Consider the following 21,518-nt stretch of genomic DNA (forward strand, 5'->3'; position numbering starts at 1 on the left):
GCCATTTTCTTATTGATTTGTAGAAGCTCTTATTGCAAACATCTTCTCCAACTTTATGGTTCCTTTTTCATTCTTACTCATGTCTTTTGATGAATGGAATTCTCAATTTTAACATTATCTGTAAATTTTTTCCCTTCATGTTTAGTGATTTTTGCATCCAGTTTAAGAAAACAAGCTATTGAAAACTTAATCCTATGATGTTTTATCATGTCTCAGTGATATTTTAGGGGCCACAAGTTCAGGTCACTTCTCATTTATGTTGATATTTCAGTTACTTTTGAAAGATCCTTGAGTTTTGGTTTCTGGGTAGAGTTTAATAACCAATGAATGTGTCTTGGAATATCACATTTCAGTAAAATATTGTTTCACCTTACTTAATTTTTTGGAGCCACCTCCCAACCTTCAAATTGGGAAGAAAACTCAAAATATTGTTTATTTAACATTTTTTTCAGTGTCAGCTTGATCTAAAGAAAAAAGCACCCATTTAGTACAAATGGGCTTTTTTCTGATGCTTTTTAATAGCAAATCATTCTCTCTCTCTGAACCACAGTAACCTCATCTGCAGAAGTTGAGAAATAATTCCTGCCATGTCAATATCATGGTATTTTTAAGAAAACAATAACAATAAGATGATAAAGTGCCTACAATGCACCGATACTTTATGGAATAAATAAAGCTACCATGGAAAGACACACTGTCAAGAAATTTAGCAAATGGAATGAATAGGACATAGAATCTGAGGTTTACTATCTACCAGGAGTGATAGGAAAGTATAAAAAAATGACTGAAATGTTTCATAGAGAAAGTTAACTCACCAGGGAGTAAACTTATTTGAATTTCTCTGGAGAAATCTTCTTTTTTATACAGTTCTTCCCAAAGAACAGCAAAAACCCAATCCAGGACATATACTCATAGAGCAAACTATAGAAAAGTTTCAGTAGTTGAATGCAATTCTTTAATCTGATAGTAACATTTGAAACTACACACAAATCTATGGCTCTGTTTCGTTAGTTCCTTCGCAGAATCTGGCCCCCCTTTTTACTGATTACTTTGGAAGGCTAATTACTCTTTCAAAGCCTGCTGTCAATTAAAACCAACTTAGGGGGCCGGCCGAGTGGCGCGATGGTTAAGAACTCGCTTGGGATGCCAGAGGACCCCGGTTCGGATCCCACATATGAGGGCCAGTGACACTGCCCTCCACAGCTAAGATGCTGAACAACAGCTCAACCTGGAGCTGGGCTGCCGCGAGTTGCCGGCGACGGCGTAGGCTGCAGCCCCTGTGGCAGTGGGTTGCCATGGGCTACCGTATGTAGCCAGCAGCCAGCGTGAGCGGCCAGCAGCCGCAGTGAGCGGCCGTCCAGAAGCCGGCGACTGATCTGCCTCGCCAGAGAAGAGTGCAATGATGGTGCCAACTTGGGCCAGTGAAGCAACGTCCTCCACAACTAGACTGAAGAACAAAACGACAGCAACTTGTCTGTTCCCCTTTCCCCAATTCCCCAGCACTGTTCCCATCCACCCAATTTCCCAATAAAAATCTTTAAAAAAAAACCAACCCAACTTAGAAAACCCTAAGCACTTTTGTGAGCGCCAGTTTATGAGGCCCATCCAAAAACCTGTCTGCTTACTTTTTAATATTGTTTTTAACCAAAAGTGGCATGAACCTTCTTGGCATCAGACTTCACTTCGAAAGACTTTAGACTGTGTCTAAAATCACAGCCACCTTCCACGAAGACTGTCATCAGTTAAGTTGTTTACATAGAAGTACCCAAGCATAAGTTTGCCAGAGTTAGCAAAGAAAAACACAGGATGCCCAGTTAAATTTGAATTTCAGGTAAATGTTGAATACTTTTTTTTAGAATAAGTGTGTTCCATGCTTACACTAAATTCATATTTAGCTGGGCACCTGTATTTTATCTGGCATCCCTATCCAGATGTTGAAGATAATTCTAAAAGAGGAGTTTCTGCAGCTGCTTTGTATAATGGTGACATGGAAGCACTAGAATACAGTCTCTCAGGGCAACTACCTTGAGATATTTTTTAAAAAAAGAGGAATCACCTTGTCTTATTGACAGACTTCATAACATTATAGCCAAGAAAAGCACACATCAGGGTTAACAAGCCACAAAAAGTATGTGGATTTCATTAGTGTACGTTGTTTATTACACCTTGACCAACCTCTTAATTAGTAAATAAACAGTTCCTTGTAACTGCTCTAAAATCAACCTATGCTTATTTAATGAGTCAGATCAACTGTTTTTTAAAAAAACACTTTACTGAGGTATGACTGACATGTAAGAAGCTGTGCTTATTTAATGTATACAACTCAATGAATTTGGGCAGATCAACTGGTTTTATTCAAATATCACAGGGAACAAGGAATAAATCAAATGGAAACATTGTACCATCATGATAAGGAGAATGAAAAGGAGAATTCCCTATCAAAGATTGGCCTGAACTTTGACCAGTTCCTGGTCTTAACTTTGTTTCATTTGACTAACCTGGTGGGGAGGTATGAGATGTTCTAAGAAAATGCCCCAGTGCCTCCTACCTTTATTTATCATGTAATAGCAACTTGTCATTATATAACCCAAGCAGTAAATACCATCAGCACAGGAGAGGGCTGAGACTCTGCTGCATGGGGCCTGTGGTCAGGTATGTTGTATCCTTTCAAGTATTTTCAGAGTGCTTATTACAGTCACTGTTTCCCTGATACAGTGTGCCTTCTGTACTCAACATGATATTCCTTTGAAATATTTTTCTTCGTGCTTTCAGTAGTTTCCAGTTTTATTTTTAAAAGTGAAAAGTTACTTTTCTGTAGAAGAAAGTCAGTAGAAGAATTTTGCTAGCATGCAGGAAAGGCAATTAGGTTCTCATTCTATCAATAGGAAATGTCTTGTAAAAGCTTAAGAGTTTTTTTGATTAACCAACTATTTTTTCAAGAATTGTATCTTATTGAGTACAAAGTGAGATGCCTAAAGTTGGAAGAAAATTGAGACTTGCTACTGCTTTTGTAAATCTGTATCTTGGCCTGAGGATGGAGAGTAATCGGACATGAAAGAGGAAAGAATTGCTAAGCGGTTCAAAGAAAACAAGCAAATGAAGAGAGACAGAGAGAGAAACAATTCTTAACTCTAGGAAAAGATAAAGGTTACATATAAAAATCAATTTCTTCTTAGCGCACTGTGTGAGTTGGCTGTGAATAATATTTATATAGTCATAATAAGATATATGCTGAGTTTTTTCTCTAACAAAAAATTATGAGGTATCGCTATTGGGAAAGTTAGGGACAGGAAGTGTGTGTGTGTGTGTGTGTGTGTGTGTGTGTGTGTATGAAGGTGGGGAAAGAAGGGGGCCTGATAAGGGTGCTAAATTCCCAGTTTCCCTAGTAAGAGGTTAATAGAAAATACCAAAGCCTTAAAATATCAAGAAATAGCTATATTGGGATAGCTGGTTAGCTCAGGTGGTTAGAGCTCAGGGTGCAGTGCTCATAACACCAAGGTTGCCTGTTCGATTCCCACATGGGCCACTGAGGTGCGCCCTCCACAACTAGATTGAAACAACTACTTGACTTGGAGCTGATGGGTCCTGGAAAAACACACTGCCCCTCCACCCTCAAAAAAAATTAAGAAAAAAAAAAGGAATAGCTATGGTACATAGTTACTTAGAAATATGGAAGTCGATACTAGAAGAATCAACTAAAAGGATATAAAGTGGTTTTTCTGGGGGGGTGGGAATCAGGGGTTAGGATACTTGTGGAAGTGGGTATTGGTTATTTACTTATAAGCCTTGTAGTACCATTTGACTTTTTTACCCAGATACTTATATCAACTTGATAAAATTAAAATTTTAATAAAATCAGGGACCCCCTCAAACTAAACTAATATCAAAAATTTAAAAATAATAATAAATCAAAAGGGGGAGATGATAATTTCAGGCAGGGTGTGGAATATATTTAGTTCCAAACACGTTTTGTAAATAAATAGATTTTACGAACATAACCTGTTCATAAGGATGGGACATTCTACATTTCAAACTCAATAATAGTATTACATCTGCCTTAGGAGGTTCTAGGTATAACCTGGCTTCCCCCGCTACTAGTCTCCTTGTTCAAGTCTTTCTCTTTACTTGTTGGGAGAATAAAGAGGCAAAGGAGATACTCACAGTGCCAGTGAGCAGAACCCATGCAATGTGAAGATCTGTTCTTTCCCTTCTATCTTTACAAGAAATTTGGACTGTTCGTTCTCTGCTAATGGCCCTTCTCCTTATCTTAGAGGCTTTGGGCCCATTTGCTGCAGTAGAAAGATAGTCCTGTGCTAGTTCTGTCACAGAGAGGATTGGACTGGACCCTTGACAAAATCTCCAGTGAGAGCCCATGTCAAGTGGAGCTTGAGAGTCAAGTACAGTTTGCTGGGGGGGGGGGCACATTCATCAGACATTTCCCTTAGGCATTTCTAGGTCTCAGGAAGAATAGAAGCACACCTTATCTTAAGTTACAAAGTAACTTGGTGAATGGATACCTGCTCTGAGATAGGTGACTTTACAAAAAAGATTTACCACAGGACTTCTTAGGCTATTAGATTGATACAAATTCCACATACATCTTTTTCAGGTCTGGGTATAAATGCTAACTTAAAAAAATCACAGCTATGTTTATGGGTGATTTTCTGCTATTATGGATTTTTTTTAACTTCCCTTCTAAGTCCCATCTCCACAACTAGACTATAAGGTCCTTGAAGTCAACGATTGTGTGACACATTTCTTTTTATATTAGTTTCTAGCCTACATCTTATACATGATAGGTACTCAATATATGCTGTGTGTTGATGATGACATTTACAAATACTTTACTCCCTCTATATAAAATATTGAGGAATATCTATCATAAAAACCTGGGTCAGACTGAGGGTATATCAGGTCTTCTTCTTTTTGCTTATCTGCATATTCTAATTTTTCTATGATGATTGGGGGTGGGGGAGAATCTCTGCCTTCAACAACATTCTCCCCTCCTAGAGGAAAAAGGGACCACAAATGTATTTGAATATAATAATCAATCAACCAAAGCTAACTTTTTTTGAGCACTTACTATATGCCAGGAATCGTTTTAAGTGCTTTACGTGTGTTAACTCATTTAATCCAAAAGAATGATTCTTCTAATCACAGGTGTAGCAACACTGTCTTGAGAACATCCTGTGCTCAAAAGCTGGGTTATTTCCTGATTTTTCTGTAAGCAGACTGACGTACTTACTCTACGATTCCAGTCATAATGATGCAGTAACATTTGTACATTCATTTGAAAGACTTTAGGGAAATGATCACTATATTGACACAAAGGTGTGCCTTCACTCTATCATGAAATTGGGACTTGTATGTGTCATAAGTAGAGGTGCAAATGAACTAAAGAAATTCTTTCTCATGATTAGAGATTTTGAAACTGAGAGTCAGCTGGGTTCCATGTCACGGCTTCATGGCATGAGGAGCGCTTGTTCACTGGATCAGAAATCTCCAGGTACTGCCCTGACTAACTAACTCATCTTATGAAGCATGGAGTGATCACACCATGCACTTCAAATGAGTCTATTTAAAGTGAAAAACAGCCTGTAACATACAGGGGTTTTTGAGGTTAGCCTTCTAGCCCCGAGTATTGCCCCATCAGATGGGCAGTGGAAGCCAGCTTAACCTACCTGTGGTTCTCTAGTGTCTCCGGGGAAGCAAAAACCCTACGTAATGAAAGCAAAGAGAAGTCATCGCCAGCCCAGGGCCAACCCGTGGCTCCACCCAAACCAGAAAAGCAGGAGCCTAACGTTGTGGAATGTGCTGTGCTGCATCTTCCCACCAGCCACCAGCTGGGCTTGCAGCTTCCTGAGGTATTCCTGAAACTCAGGGAGAATGAAATTGGGAGAACTGGTCACACCGCACTGCCAGAAACTGGAGCAGTCACTGCCACGACAGCAGGCTCTCTCACTTGAAAGAAAATAATAATCAGAAAGATCATTAGCAATGAAAACAATTCCCCTATTTAGACTGGCCTACTCCTATTCTAGAGTGTTTCTACCCTCTGGCCCAGAGGGACGAATAGGCACTACGGAGAGAGTGGCTCATGTTGGCAGAGAGGAGAATCAGGATTTTGGAGCTGGGAAGTCCTAAGACCTATTTCCCAAAGAGGAAACAGAGGCGCAGACACATTCAGAGACTTGCCTAAGGTCACACAGCATAGTCAGTACTGGAATCCAGATCTCTGGACTTTCAGTTCAATGTGCTTTCACGTGGGACATTACTTAGTTTTTAAAAATAAAATAACATTTCAGAAAATTTAGAAGTTTTAGCAAAAAAAAAAATCCTCCATAATCACAGCTTTCCAAAAACTGTGATTATTTTTGTATTTTTTTTCTTCTAGCGTGTCTTTGTTCTCATATGTTAATATAATGACAATCATTAACCATTCATGTTACTATTTTTCAAAACAAAAGAAAAAGTGTTTTCTCATTGCAATGTAAGTAATTTTTAATGTTTATTCATATTTATTTATTGAATGTCTACATGCACCAGGTATTGTTTTACATAACACAATATCCCTGTCCCACAGAACATTTCAGCAGGCAAGACATAGACTATATAAATAAACAAGTAAATAACGTACAACATTCCCCCAACTAATGTAGATAATTGTTCCTGAATAAAGGCCCTTATGGGGAGAAAATGTAGCTAATTTTCTCATAGGCTGAAAATATAATTAATATTAATTTCAACAGGAAACATATTTTTCTCTTGAATCCCCAAATTAATACTAAAAACACCACCAATCCCATTAAAATAGACTGTTATATCATAGGTAAATAATTATCATAGGACATATGTCTGTGCTCACAGAGCACCCATAGAATACCCAGTGTTTATGTAATAAATGTTTAATGCAAAAAACCCCCAGAAAAACAAGATGAACAATAAAGACTAAAGACGTGCATGAAAATGATGCACAAGATGAATACTTCTGTGAGTACTTTAAAAGAAGAAATTTAAGGCAACCTGCGTGATTTCCAAGGCTGCAAGGATGACACATGGGAACTTACGCTGAATGTGCCTGTGGCTTCCTAGCCCAAGAAATCCAAATCTATCCTCTAATTGTGAACACTACCTCATAAGCTGAAGTGGAGGTATGAAGTCAAGCTGATTAAGCCTACTTCTTGTAACATCCGCACCGTCCCCCACAACATGGCTCTATACAGGGCAGGAGTGGGTAGTATAATGGCAGGTAGTGATAAATGGAGGGAAAACAAACAAAACACATAATACTATGTATATTTATTTATATCTATATGATATGTATAGATCTCTATATAAATAAAATATATATCCAGAGGAAAGGGAATAATGGGGGTGGAGGCAGAGGGTTGCATCTAATACAGAATAATTAAGGAAAGGAAGTTATGACTGGTCAGAGGTGATGTTTCAGCACAGCTGAGTGATGTGAGAGAGTGAGCCACAGAACTACCTAGGGAAAAAGCATTCTGGTAAGAGAGCAGTAACTGCAAAGGCCCTGTGGCAGAGCTTGCTAGATGTGCTCAAAGAAAGGCAAGGAGGCTGATGTGAGGGAGGGCAAAGTGGCACAGCTGATGCTGGCCAAGTAGCCAGGTGCCGGGTTAGGGACAGCCTTGCTGGCTATGCTCAAGGCCTGAGTACTTTGGAAGCCAGTGGAAGATTCTGAACAAGGAGTAATACTATCAGTTTCATATGTGAAAACAGACTATGGGGTCAGGGAGATAAATTAGCAGAATATCCTGGGATTCAACTGAAAGAAGTCGATAGCTTGGGTTGGTGCAGACAGGGAGAAGTAGTTATACAGTATTTCAGTTGTATTTTGAATATAAAGCCTATAGGACCTGCTTTGAGTTGAATGTGATACATCAGAGTAAAAGAGGAATCAATACTATTAGTAAGAGCAAAAGCTGACTGTCACAATACATACTCTGTGCCAGACCCTGTTTCTATGCTTTATGTATATTAATAACAACAGTAATACTGAATGTCTTTCTAGTGCTTTCCTTATGCCAGGTTCTTAAAGTTTTAACATACATTCATTCACATCTTCACAACAGTCCCATAGGTAGGCACTTTTGGATGAGAAAACTCAGGCACAAAGAGGTTTGATGGTTTGTGTAGGGTTGGCCCACATAGGAAATGGTAGATCTCAGGTATTCTGGCTGCAGAGTCAAGGTTCATAACTACTGCACACAAAGACATCTTGTGATTACAAGGGTTTGACCTAAGCAGCTGGGTAGGTGATGGTGTCATCGATTGAACCAGGAATGTCTGGGGCAGAGCAGCAGGTTTGGGGGAATGGATATCAAAAGGTTGGGGTTTGGCCATGCAAAGTTTGAGATACCTATTAGACCTCCCAGTGGAGATGCTGTGTGGTCACTGGATATAAAGAATCTGCAGTTCAGGGGAAAAGTCAGGGCTGGAGAGAGCTATGTGGATGACCAGCATATAAATGGAATTTACAGCTAGAGAGGACTAAACCCTGAGACACTCCACCATTTAGAGTTTAGGAATAGAAGGGAGTTCCTGCAAAGGAGACTGGGAAGGATCAATGTGTAAGGCAAGAGGAGAACCAGGAGAATGTGCTGGAAGCCAAGAGTTTCAAGGAGAGAACCATCCACTCTGTGAAATGCTGCTGAAAAGTAGAGTAAATCAAGGATGTGTCAGTCCTCATGATGCTAAGTTTAATTGTCGCATACAATTCCTCCAAGTGGAGGAGCTCTTCCATTATTTTACTCTCACATTTTCATTTCCCTTGAAGATAGCTCACTAAGTAGAGGAATAAAGTTCACTGGATTTCAAGTTACATTGTTAATTTGAGTTCAGATTAAATGCCTTCGGGGCATCAGGTATGGTACTAGGCACCAGAAACATAGGGGTAAGTAAATCGCTGATTTTTCCGTTCTTGATAATTGACAGGGCAAGAAGGGGAGGAGAAAGGGGAGGAGGAGGAAGTGGAGGAAGAGGGAGAAGAAGAGGAAGGAAAGGAAGACCATGAAGAAGGAGAAGACATTAATGATGTTGACATTTGGGAACCCCCTAATGAACTTAGCCAGGAAGCCCCATTAGAAAAGCCCAAAACAGTCATGAGTCACTTAACGACAGGGATATGTTCTGAAAAATGTGTCACTGGGTGATTTCGTCACTGTGCAAACATTACTGAGTATACTTAGAGAAACCTAGATGGGATAGCCCAGGGGTCGGCAAACTTTTGAGACAGAAGAGCTGCCAGGGGGTTGGCAAACTGTGGTCACAAGCCACATGTGGCTCTTTGGGTTTGTACATGTGGCTCTGAAGTAAAATTGAAAATGAAAAGAAAACTGTCATAGTTTCATTTATAACATTTTTAAAAGATATTATTCACATAATGGTGATTTCATTTGTTTTATGGCTCTCGAATAATTTTTAAATTGTTGTGAGGGACAGGATTGGCTCTTCCAGGGGTCAGCAAACTTTTGAGACGGAATGTACCCAAAAAGCCGCATGTGGTTTGCGAGCTGCAGTTTGCCGACCCCTGGATAGCCTATTATATACACAGCTAGACTGTATGGTGTAGACTTGCTTGTAGGCCGCAAGCCTGTACAACATGTTACTGGACTGAATACTATAGGCAAGTAACTGTAACACAAGGGTAAGTATCTGTGTGTCTAAACATGTCTAAATATATAAAACGTACAGTAAAACTACAGGATAAAAGATTAAAATGGTGCCTGTATTGGGCACTTACCATGAATGGAGCTCACAGGACTGGCTGTTGCTCTGGGTGAGTCAGTGAGTTAGGGGTGAGTGGATGTGAAGGCCTGGGACATACTGTACACTGTAGACTTTATAAACCCTGTGCACCTAGGCTACACTAAATTTATAAAAATATTCTTCTTCAATAATAAGTTAACCTTAGCATACTGTAACTTTTTTACTTCATAAACTTTTTAATTTTTTAACTTTTTTACTTTCGTAATAATACCTAGCTGAACACAAACACCTTGTACAGCTGTACAAAAATATTTTTTTACATCCTCATTAATAGCGGTGAGTAATACATTACACTACGTCACTGTGGCTATGACTTCGCTAGGTGATAGGAGTTTTTCGGCGCCATTATAGCTTCATGGGATTGCCATTGTATTCGCGCTCCACTGCTGACCAAAACAGTGTTATGCGATGCATGACTGTTGTTGACAAGCCTATACCCAACAATCCACCAAGTATGAGAGGAGAATGAAGGCTTTTTCAGACTTGCTGCCTCTCAAAAGAAATCTCTCCTGTGAACTCTTTCTCAGGAAGCTACTGGATGGTGCATACAGCCAAGACAAAGGAGCATACCAAAGAAGAAACATGAGATTCAGGAAATACGAGGTCAACTGGATAAAGACAGGGAAAATCCTCAGAGTATAATACACTGAGATCCCAGGGAATTAACTGTGCAGCAGGTCTAGAGAGCAAACAGTCCACGGTGATTACCTGATGTATTGAAACACACTGAGTGGAGATTTACACTCTTGGGGAAAGAGTCTGGGAAAGAGACGAATGGGTGAAGGATACAGAAGGTCTTCTCTTTTTTTGAGTATGTGGACATTCCCTTAGTTCCCAGGTTTCAGTATAAAAGTTTGGCCATCGTTGTGCCCCGTATCCTCTGTCCAGAGTCTCTCTGGAAAGTACTGAAAAGAAACAGGAGAAAGAAAAGGAATAGTCTCAAGTTCAACAGATGGTTGCAGATATCGCTAAGCAAGTGGACTTTTGGTTTGGAGATGCAAGTCTTCACAAGGGTAGATTTTTTTCGAGAGCAGATAGAAAAATCTAGAGATGGGTATGTTGATAATATCACTTCTCGTGTCTTGTAACAAAATGAGAAAATTGACCACTGATGGAAAGCTAATAGCCAGAGCCCTGAAAATTTCAGCTGTTGTAGAGCTGGATTTAGAAGGCACCAGAATCAGGAGAAAAAAGCCTCTGGGGCGAAAGGCCACAGAAAGAGGATGAGTGGACAGTGGATGTGGAATTACTTCCCCAAAATATTAATCACAGCTGCATTGAAAGAGTATTCGGGAAAGGGGGCAATGTTGTTTATATAAGTATACCGCATTGGAAGTCTACTGGAGACCCAAAGGGATTTGCCTTTGTGGAATTTGAAACGAAAGAACAAGCAGCAAAAGCGTTTGAGTGTCTTGACAACCCACCAGAGGAAGCACCGAGAAAACCTGGTATGTTTCCTAAAACCACGAAAAACAAACCCATTTCTGCCCTTAGAGTAGCTGAAGAAAAGACAAAGAAGAAGAAAGGGCGAGTGAAGAAGGGTCTCCAGATGAGAGGGTCGAACGTGGACACAGGCTAGGAGAGCAGTGGCTGCAAAGTGAAGAGGCCCAGGACCACGTGTGAGGGATCTGAAGGAGAGGTCGTTGAACCCCAGAAGCCACCCTCAAAGAAAAAGAGGAAATGGGAAAGAGCTGAAGTCACCAGCTCACCTTTGGTCAGAACAGGGAAGAGGAAGAGAAGTAGGTCTGAAGATGAGATGCGGAATGCCTCACCCCCAGATCAAAAGTCAAGAAAAACTGCTCAGAAAGACAACCTTAAAAAAGCCTCAGAAGTGTCCAAAGAATACAAAGATTTAGAAGACTCTACTGAAGAGGAAAAGGATACTGGAGTTGTAAAAGATGGACGCATCTTAAAAAGAAAAAGGACGCACAACATAAAGACAGGCATAGAATGGGAGAAGAGGTTATACCAAGATTAGACTTGCAGAGACTCAACAAGCAAGCAAGCATATTAGATTTTCTGAATACGATTGAAAACAATTTTGGTTCATTTCTTAAGATGTCATTGGCTGCTCGAGCTATTTTTAGGAAATCCATTTTTATTATGGTAACAATGAATAAAGAATGTTTTTTTAAAAAAACCCTACATTTATTTAAATACCTTTTTTTCTTTAACTTGTAAATTAGACTTTTTTCTAGAGACAGGTATATTGTATACCACAATTTTTCATTAAACATTTGTTGAAATTATCTTATATAAATCAATCACAAAGTCATTTAGTAAATAAATGTTTTGAACATTATCATTAAAAAAATAAGTACAAATTGCAGTTACAGAGTAGTCATGGAGATGTAACATAGGGAATATAGTCAATAATATTGTAATAACTATGTATGGTGTCAGGTGAGTACTAGACTTATTGGGAGATCACTTTGTAAGTTATATAGATGTCTAACCTCTATGCTGTACACCTGAAACTAATATAATATTGAATGTGAACTGTAATTTAAAAATTTTTTAAACTTTTAAAAGGACAATAGGAAAATATCTACAAATTTTGAATAAGAAGGTTATGACCTAAGGTTTATTTAGCTGAATTTTCTTCTCATGTGTGAAAACAACAGATAAACAACCTTATACAGGCAAATGCTCAGAGAATAGAGAATCCAGGTATTCTTTTTTGAAAACATTATTTGATTGCATATATCAGGCATTTGAAAGACCTGAAAGAACAGCATATAGATTATACACAGTTCATGATATTATGTAAAAGTAATAAAGCAAGGGCAAATAGGGAAAACAGGTCATTTCTAGTAGTGGTACTTCCAAGACTATACCAGCCCAAATTTATTTCAAAATAAATTTGAAAGCAGCTAAAGAGTTTTATAATGCCAGCACTTACAGTGCCAGGGATATTTGCATATAATCTCATCCAATCCTCTACAACACTATGAGTAAAGAATTATTATCTGCATTTTAGATATGGGAAGCTAAGGCATAGACGTACTTGCCCAAGATATCATGGCTTGTGGATAGTTTCAGAGTCTAGAGTTTAACCTCGAGCTGTTCTTCCTCTAACGTGACTACAAAGATATATTGGTCATCAGTTACCTGAGGTTCTGTTCTTAACTCTAGATATCAAAAGAAAACAAGTTTTGTTTAAATATCATTTTTCTCTAGGGCTATTGGCTTTAAAGGAAGTTCCCAGAAAGTGCATGTAATTACTAGAAGGTTTCCTGGGCTGGATTCCTCTGTGTTACATTTATAGGTTGTTTATATATCAGCGGTGCCAAAAAAATGTTTACGCATGGTCACTTTGGTCAGCATTGCTCAAGCAGTAGTTCTCCATAATCAGAAGTATCTGGATGCTGACGGGAACCACTTTGAGCATGGCTTGAAACTGCAGAAGTCAAATGTGACTTGTATTCATCTTTTGTTATTGGTATATATTGAGTATTATAATTTTAATACAGTTTTCCTTTCTTAAAATGTGTATACATTTTTTTGGCACCCTCTGTATATACTGTATATTTTTTCTATACTACATATTTCTATAGTATATATTTTGTATATATTTTCAGATAATTAAGTTCACGAACTTGTTGCAATGATGTTGCTAACCTTTTTTGATATCAGAGGGATTATTCATTATGAATTTGTACCAACTGGACAAACAGTTAACCAAGTTTACTGTTTGGAAGTGCTGAAAAGGCTGCGTGAAAAAGTTAGGCGACTTGAACTTTCCCCCAACAATTCATGGCTCTTGCATCACGACAATGCACCAGCTCACATGGCACTGTCTGTGAGGGAGTTTTTAGCCAGTAAACAAATCACTGTATTGGAACACCCTCCCTACTCACCTGATCTGGCCCCCAATGACTTCTTTCTTTACCGAAGATAAAGGAAATACTGAAAGGAAGACATTTTGATGACATTCAGGACATCAAGGGTAATATGACGACAGCTCTGATGGCCATTCCAGAAAAAGAGTTCCAAAATTGCTTAAGGGTGGACTAGGTGCTGGCATCGATGCCTTAGCTTCCCAAGGGGAGTGCTTTGGAGGTGACAGTAGTGATATTCAGCAATGAGGTATGGAGCACTTTTTCTAGGATGAGTTCTCGAACTTAATTGTCAGACATCGTATATGTATGTATACGCATAGGTATAGATAAATATATATCAGACATACTAAACTTCACACAGTTGTGACACAATTCCAAAACACATATTTGTTTAAATGATTGCATTACTTGGATTTAACTTCTATTTCCTCTTCACATACTGGGCTCAGTTAAATGCATTCTGTTTAACAATCAAGGCTTGTTTATCAAGGACCAAATTATACAGATGTATGAAAATGAACAAGCATGGCCTGAAACAGACCTTTGCCCGGGCACATTTGGCTGGAGTGTCTATTTTAAAAGAAAAACCCAAGAATCACATTGCTTTACAAGCGTGACTCATGTGTTGTTAGTAACACTTCAAGGCAAGCCACTTAAAATATGTCCTGAGCACTGACACTGGCAATGATTTTGTCTTCCATATGTTTTCAAGCGTCTTCACTTAAGTGTACATATTTATGCCTACATTTAACAAACACACGTCTACATTTGGACTCTACAAAGCACAGCACATGATTAAGAAAACCAATTCTGAAATCATAACTGGATTAAAAATCTTAATTTCCAGCATTTCCTTGGGCAAGTGATTTAACCTTTCTAAACCAGTTTCCTCCTTTGAAAAATGGAGACGATTCCTATCTCAACAAGGATAATAGGAAGAATTACGCTAGTCGATGTGTCAAGTGCCAGTGTATCACATGGTAAGGCTCATTAAATAGTAGGCAAGGCTCATTAATATTACAGCAACTATCATTTGTACGAGAGACTGTCGGGCATCAAAAGTCATTTTTGAATGAAAGCACAGGCAACCAATAGCACAGAGTCGTCCCGCTCGTCCCCTTTATAATTTCTTACCTGCCTAAGGACTGGCACCTCGGCTTAGTGCACACTGTCACCCTAATCGCCCATTAATTTATCAAATAAGGCGACCCAAAACCTCCAGGCGTATCTTCTTATAAGGACCCGGGCTTTTGAACTGGAAAGCTAAACAAGTAAAGGTGACAACTGCCTCATCGGTCGTTTGCGGTGAGCGCTCGCCAGACGTGGAAGAGGATCCAGTTCGCACCTGCCCAGGTGTCCGCGGCGGCTGGGAGATCTGGGCCAACCCGGCCTGGCACCTGGTGAGCGCTCAGCGTGGCGTGGGAGCCTCCGGAAACCTCAGACCCGAAGGTCTCTGTTGGCCGCGGTGGGTGCAGAGGTTGCTGAGGGCGCGCGTCCCCCCTCCCCCTTTCGCCGGGCTGTCGGGGCTCTCCGGGACAGACACCTGGAGGACGCCTCCAATCCCCGCAGGGCGCCACGCCCGCCGCGCCTGCGGCGTGGGGAAATAAGAGGTGAGCGCCAGGCCGCCCAGGTAAAGCTCCAGCTCCGGCTGCGCACCTCGAGGACGCCAGTTTACGCGCAGGGAGGACCCCGCCGACCGTGAGGCCATGGACGCGTCGCGGGGTATCGGCACCTTCACGGTGTGGGACTACGTGGTGTTCGCCGCCGTGCTGCTGATCTCCGCGGTCATCGGCATCTACTATGCCTTCGCGGGGGGCAGCCGGGAGACCTCCAAGGACTTCCTGATGGGCGGCCGCAGAATGCACGCCGTGCCGGTGGCGCTGTCCCTCACCGCCAGCTTTATGTCAGCCGTCACCGTCCTGGGCACCCCCGCCGAGGTCTACCGTTTTGGGACCATATACAGCATCTTCGGCCTCACCTACTTTCTAGTGGTGGTCATCAGCGCGGAGGTCTTCCTCCCAGTGTTCTATAAACTGGGAATTACCAGCACCTACGAGGTAAGGGGTGAGGGCGCGCTGCAGAAGGGAGAGGCAGGACTCCTCACCTCCTGAAGGGATTTTCCTGACGGCAGCCTCTCCCTGTGTGGGTCCATTTGACCTCCTCCACTCCCCTTTTGGGAAGAGGCATCCTTTAAAGGAGAAAAAAATCTTGGAGTTACTCTCAGGGTCTCAGTGAGGAAGGCACACTTCCAAAGTGATTAAGACTTGTGCTCTCTAAGGCCCTTTCTGCTTTAATATCTTTAATTCCGAGTCAAGGGGAAAGATTTGAAAACTTTTTATCTTGGTGGAGGGTAAGTCATTCAAGTCTCAGCGCCTTCTCCTTGCAGTGAATCCCCTGTTCCAGGTCCTCAGTCAGGTAAGACTCACTTTTCCAGGGTAGCTGGGGGAGTCGTTTTACTCTCCCCTCTCCACACACACACACACACACACACACACACACACACACCTTCCAAAGAGAGGCCCACGCTCCGTGGTTAAGGTGCTGGATGTCTTGTCCCAGTATCTGGGTTTGAGACCAGATGCTGCCCCCTATTAGCTGGGTAACCTTGGGTGACTTATTTAACCTTTTGTTCCTATTTTTTGATCTCAAAATGAAAATAATACCACCCATCTCACCAGGTTGTTGGGAGGATTAAATGAGATTCTGCTAGTCTAGCATTTAGAGCAGTATCTGGCACAGGGTAAGTGCTGACTAAATATCGGCCGTCAGTTTTGTTGTGGTGGTGCTGGTAGAGGTGGTTATCTTGGGATCATTAGGAAAACTTGGCTGCAAGGTTCTTAAACAGCTCTACCTGCTCTCTCTATGGAAGATGATTAAGGAAAAACCGTCTTTCCTGTTGCACAAGTCCACTGGTTATAGGTTTTCTCAAGTTGCCTGCAGGGAAGGGCTTTGCAAAGATGGTGGCTGTTTGGTTTAGTTGAAAGAGCTGTTGAATGGGCGTGTCGGGGGGAGGGTACAAGCTCAGAGGACTGGTGGGGTCCAGTTCAGTGTCCTCAGTGGTCTCCTTCAGTCAGGTACTAAGCCATGAGCCCCACACGCAATCCTGCAGAAGTGTCCTTTCTGATAGGCCGTTATCCAGAAGGCTCTGAGCCTCAATCTCAGCAGCTTCCTCTGTCCTTGAGTTTATATGGTGTTTGCTCCACTCCAGACTACTGGAAAGTGGTTTCCTAGTGAGGCTGGTTCAACTGGTGCTGTGAACAGGGCCCCACTGACACAATAAGTGTTGGTGACAAATTGCATGAGCTCTCCTGACGTCATCCAGGGCAAGGCACCCCTGGGACTGCATTGCCTTATACTCTGTCTAGTCACTGTGTTTGGGAGAATTCAGTTTTGTCCCAGAAGTGAGCAGGATGGAATGTTTCTTATTTGCTCTAAGGTAACAAAGTGGTTGCCCCAGGCCAAACTTAGACTTTAGTCATTTTTTTTAACCCTTATGGTGTTATGAAAACAAAATTAATTTAGCATTTATTGATGGTGAGAAGTCAAATGAAGCTCCCGATTCTGGCTTCTTTTGAAAACCCAAGAAACTGGCAACCCTGGGGCCACTTTACCCATGGCCACAGGAACGCAGTTTCTGACTGTAATGTCTTTATCAAAAATGCAAAAGGGAAAATGGACAGGGGTGGTGGGAATTCTTATTTCAAGGGAGCTGTGAGAGAACATATTTCTTAGCGAATGTGAGAAATATTCCAACACGTTAGTATGTGAACACCTGGCCATGCCACTCATGTATGTTTCCTTGTGGGACACATAGATATTTGGGTGTGAGCTCTGATCTGTCGTTACCCAACCCCAAATCTCAGAAAGGGTTTGAAGAACCTGACAAGACGACCTCAGTCCCCACAGATGAGCGCTGATGTGTGCCTCTGCAGGCCAGTAACATTAACTCTGCCAGAAACAGACTTTCCACACATTTCCAGTGGTGGAGCCTAAGTTAGCAGGGTTCCAGCTAAAAATGGTCAAAAGCTAACATTTATTGAATGTTTAATCCATGCTGGGCCCTGGGATGAATGTTTTACATTCATTATCTAACTCAATCCTCCAAACAGTCCTTGTAAGGGAGGTACTGTGAGAACCCCATTTTGCAGCCAAGAGACTTGGAGCAAGTTAAGCTACAGAAGGGAGCATGAAGCAAAGTAGACGCTTGCCTAGAGGCTGTGCCGTGGTGCATATTGGCTGCTCCTGAAGGCTCTGGTGAGGTTTCTGGAGGAATACTTGTTTGTTTTATGCTGAGAGGTGCAGCCTCTCATACAGAATAAGAAGTCTGGCTTGGAGTGATACTGGCATTGTTGCTCAAGTATGAAATGTCTCCCTATTTGCAGTTTATTAGCTGAAACTGGCTGTTCAGAGCCCCCCCCCTTTTTTTAAAATTGGGTAATTGGGGGAGGGGAACAGACAAGTTGCTGTGCTTTTATTCTTCAGTCTAGTTGTGGAGGATGTTACTTCACTGGCCCATGTTGGTATCATCATTGCACTCTTCCCGGATGAGGCAGTTGCTTGCCAGCCATTGGACGGCCGCACGCGATGGCTCACGGCACTCACGCCCACTGCCGGCCAGCTCCACTGCAGCCTACACTGTTGCAGGCAACTCACAGTAGCCCAGCTCCAGGTCGAGCTGTTGTTCACCATCTTAGCTGTAGAGGGCGCAGCATCACTGGCCCTCATGTGGGATCCGAACCAGGACCCTGCTGTTCAGAGCTGGCGTCCGAAGCCAACTCCTAACCAACGCACCACTTGGCCAGCCCAGAGCCTTTTTGATATGTCTCACTGCCTTCAAAGTGTAGTCCTGACAGGTGTTTAGCAGCCTCCAGACCCACAGATAAGAAATATGGAGGGGGATTGGGGTGGTGGATTGAGGGAGGGGGCTGTCACTTTGAGGGGTAAAAAGTATAACTATTGCACTGTGTTGTACAGCTGAAACTAATTTAAAAAATGTTTATTTCACAATAAAAAAATTAAATAAAAAACAACAAAACAAAACAAAAAAGAAATAAAATGCAGGAATGGGATTTCATTCACTGCTCCTGCAGTATCTTTTTGGATCCAGCAAAATTGGAGTGTTTGAACTGAGTTGTCCAGACTCTTTTTTTTTTTTCTTCTTAAGTATTCAGTAGAAGCCTTAGAGCCCCTAAGTTATTCAAAGTTCTGAGGATGGGGAGAGATCTTGGTTGCTATAGGCACCTTCTGTTATTCTGTAGTTTTGCCTAGAGCCTAGAGCCTGTAGCTCAGCGACTTGGGCTTCTGGGAAGCCTCTGGGTATTTCTTTAGCAACCAGGTAATACTGATAGCTGAGATAGTCGACTTCTTGACTCTGTCTTGCGGTGGCCTTATGTGTGCTTAAGTCCATAGGTTTGCCTGGATCCAGCTGATCTTGGGGGGAAAAATACACACATGCATTCAAGTTATTTGGTTCAACTTGCTACATTCTTTCCTTCATTACATTTTTCTCTTCAATTTTCTTTAGTCTCTAGCAATGTGGATATATGTACCCGGAAAAGGCAAAAGCGTCTCTATGCATATACATTCATTTCTTAATAGAATTTTACAGAACAGCTCTGAAGAGATAACACTGCCCTGTTTCCAGGCTTTAAGACACTTCTTGAGTTTTCTAAAATGCCTTCCAAATTATCCTTGGATGATTTTGACACCCGTAAGTCACTGAGATTCAAATTCTCAGGGCCTGTGGTTTGGATACCAGCTTCTTCATGTCTTATGTCTGAATGAACAATTTACATTTCCCCATCCATGTACATCATTTGATAGTCTCCAAAACTCTGCAAAGTAAGAGAGGAAAGATTCATTTCTAGGACCCTCATTTTCAACAGGAGGAACTTGAGATTTAGAATGACTGCCCCAGGCTTGTGGGGTACGGAGTAAGGCTGGGACAAGGGCTAGAGCTCGTCTCCTAATATACTGCACTGCACTGTATATTTATTTACCCATCAGTTATTTTTGGAGGTCCTACTATGTGTCAGGGCCACCCACTCACTCTGTATGAGTCTTAGACACGTGGTCAGTTTGTTTACTTGTTTATTTCAAATAACGTAGTGGTGACATGTACAGATTTTGGCATGAGATGGTCCTAGATTTGCACTGTGACTCTTAACAATGATCAGATTGCAACCTTGGCACTCTCTTGGGGCCCCAGCGTCTCATGCGCTTATACATAGAACCTTCCTGTGAAATTGCTGAGAGGATGGTATACAAAACAAATAATCTAAAAATGTTAGCTGTGATTATGGAGCAAAAATATCCTGTGTATTTCCTCTGATCGTGACCTAATGTCAGTTTTTCTTTCCTCTTTTCCCCCCTGCTATATGAAAAGACTATTGTCAGCCTTAAAATTCTCTCTACATGTAGTAATAATATGTAAGTTAAAGAATATCTTAGACCCCAGCTCCCTTCCAGCTCTGAAATTCTAGAATTCTAACTCTATAATGCATTATGATATGTAATATAGGAGAGAAACAGAGTAGATCATAAGATATAGCAGATGTCAAGGACAGTGGGAAGAACTGGCAGCATCGTTGGCTCTGAACAGAAACTGACGGGCTGATTTAAGTTAAAAAAAAATTATTGGAAGAATGTGGGAGTAGCACATATAACAGGGAAAAGCTGAACAGACAGACTATGAAAAAGACAAAAGCCAGGGCAGACTCTTCAGGCCCCCCTGTCAGAATCAATCTGCTTTTGCCCCAATCATTTTCTGTCTTTCTATCTTGCCTCTAAGATTCAAATACCCATTGGGAAGCGAAGCTGATTGGCTGAGCTTGGGCTATGTGATGCAGGGCACCTTGATTGACAACTCGATCACAATCTCCTGCAGTGGGAGAGGGTTGATTCCCTAGGTGAATTAAGGGAAATTTATGGAGTAGATACCAAAAGCAGGGGGGAATCAACACTTTGCTCATTCTAAAAATGCAGAATGTAATTCCATTTATATGAAATTCTGGAAAAAGCAAAGCTAGGGATGGAGAACAGATCAGTGATTGCCAAGGTTGAGAGGTTGGGGGAGGGTTTGACTACCAAAGAGCAACAGGAGGGAGTTTTCTGGGGGTGAGGGAACTGTTCTGTATGTGTTAAAACCCACTGAACTGTACTCTAAAACAAGAGTCGATTTTGCTGTATGTAAATAAAAATAATAGTACAATAGAAATAGAGAATACAAATTAGATATGAAGTTGCTTTCAATTTCTAACTCCTTTACTTCTTAAGTTGCTGATTTTAAAAAAAAGGTGTCCAGAGGTTTAATATATTAACCATTTTTCCTTTTTTTTTGGAAACAGTATTTAGAACTTCGATTTAACAGATATGTTCGTCTCTTAGGAACAATCTTCTACATTATTCAAACAGTAAGTAGCTCTCCATTCGTTTATTTTATCTTTTGTCATCTAAAATGTTTTTAGCTAAGGCATCTGGTTCAGGTTTTTTTGGTAAACACATGAGAGGTAAATAAAGAGATGTTGAAAGTAGAAGGAAACAAAAAAGGAAAACCACTAGTCACTTACACAGCCTTAACCCTTAAGATCATTAAACAGTGTTTTAGCAAATATATTACTTCCTGGAAAAACAGGATGATTTCAGTGAATGTTAAACATTATATAGATCAAGCAACAGTTATGTTGTTTTAGAAGAAATATGCTTTTCTTTATCCCACCTCCTCACCAAAATTTGTAAAGGCATTATTGAGATGACAAAGATAGCGGAAAGGGCAGCTGAGAGTAGCAATTGTAACAAAGGGAAAACAAGTTGTATGTTTTATAGTATTTTGCAACATGTTGAATAATAGGTTTGAAAAAATGAACTGACATAGGACGACATTAGGAA

At 41.0% G+C, this 21,518-nt stretch overlaps 1 protein-coding gene and 1 pseudogene across 1 annotated transcript; both read left to right on the forward strand.

The window, feature by feature from the left end:
- The window catches only part of LOC109387762 (la-related protein 7 pseudogene), a 43,960-nt pseudogene extending 29,345 nt beyond the window's left edge, over positions 1 to 14,615 (forward strand).
- SLC5A8 (solute carrier family 5 member 8) lies at positions 14,303 to 21,043 on the forward strand (the record flags this gene model as incomplete). The annotated part of the gene is made up of 2 exons (XM_019651866.1): positions 14,303 to 15,688; positions 20,978 to 21,043. Coding segments are annotated over exons 1-2 (417 nt in total), but the record flags the coding sequence as incomplete, so codon positions are not given.
- Between the last annotated feature and the right edge of the window lie 475 nt (positions 21,044 to 21,518).

This window comes from Hipposideros armiger, unplaced genomic scaffold (assembly GCF_001890085.2).
Source record: "Hipposideros armiger isolate ML-2016 unplaced genomic scaffold, ASM189008v1 scaffold_168, whole genome shotgun sequence".
Taxonomy (NCBI): Eukaryota; Metazoa; Chordata; class Mammalia; order Chiroptera; family Hipposideridae; genus Hipposideros; species Hipposideros armiger.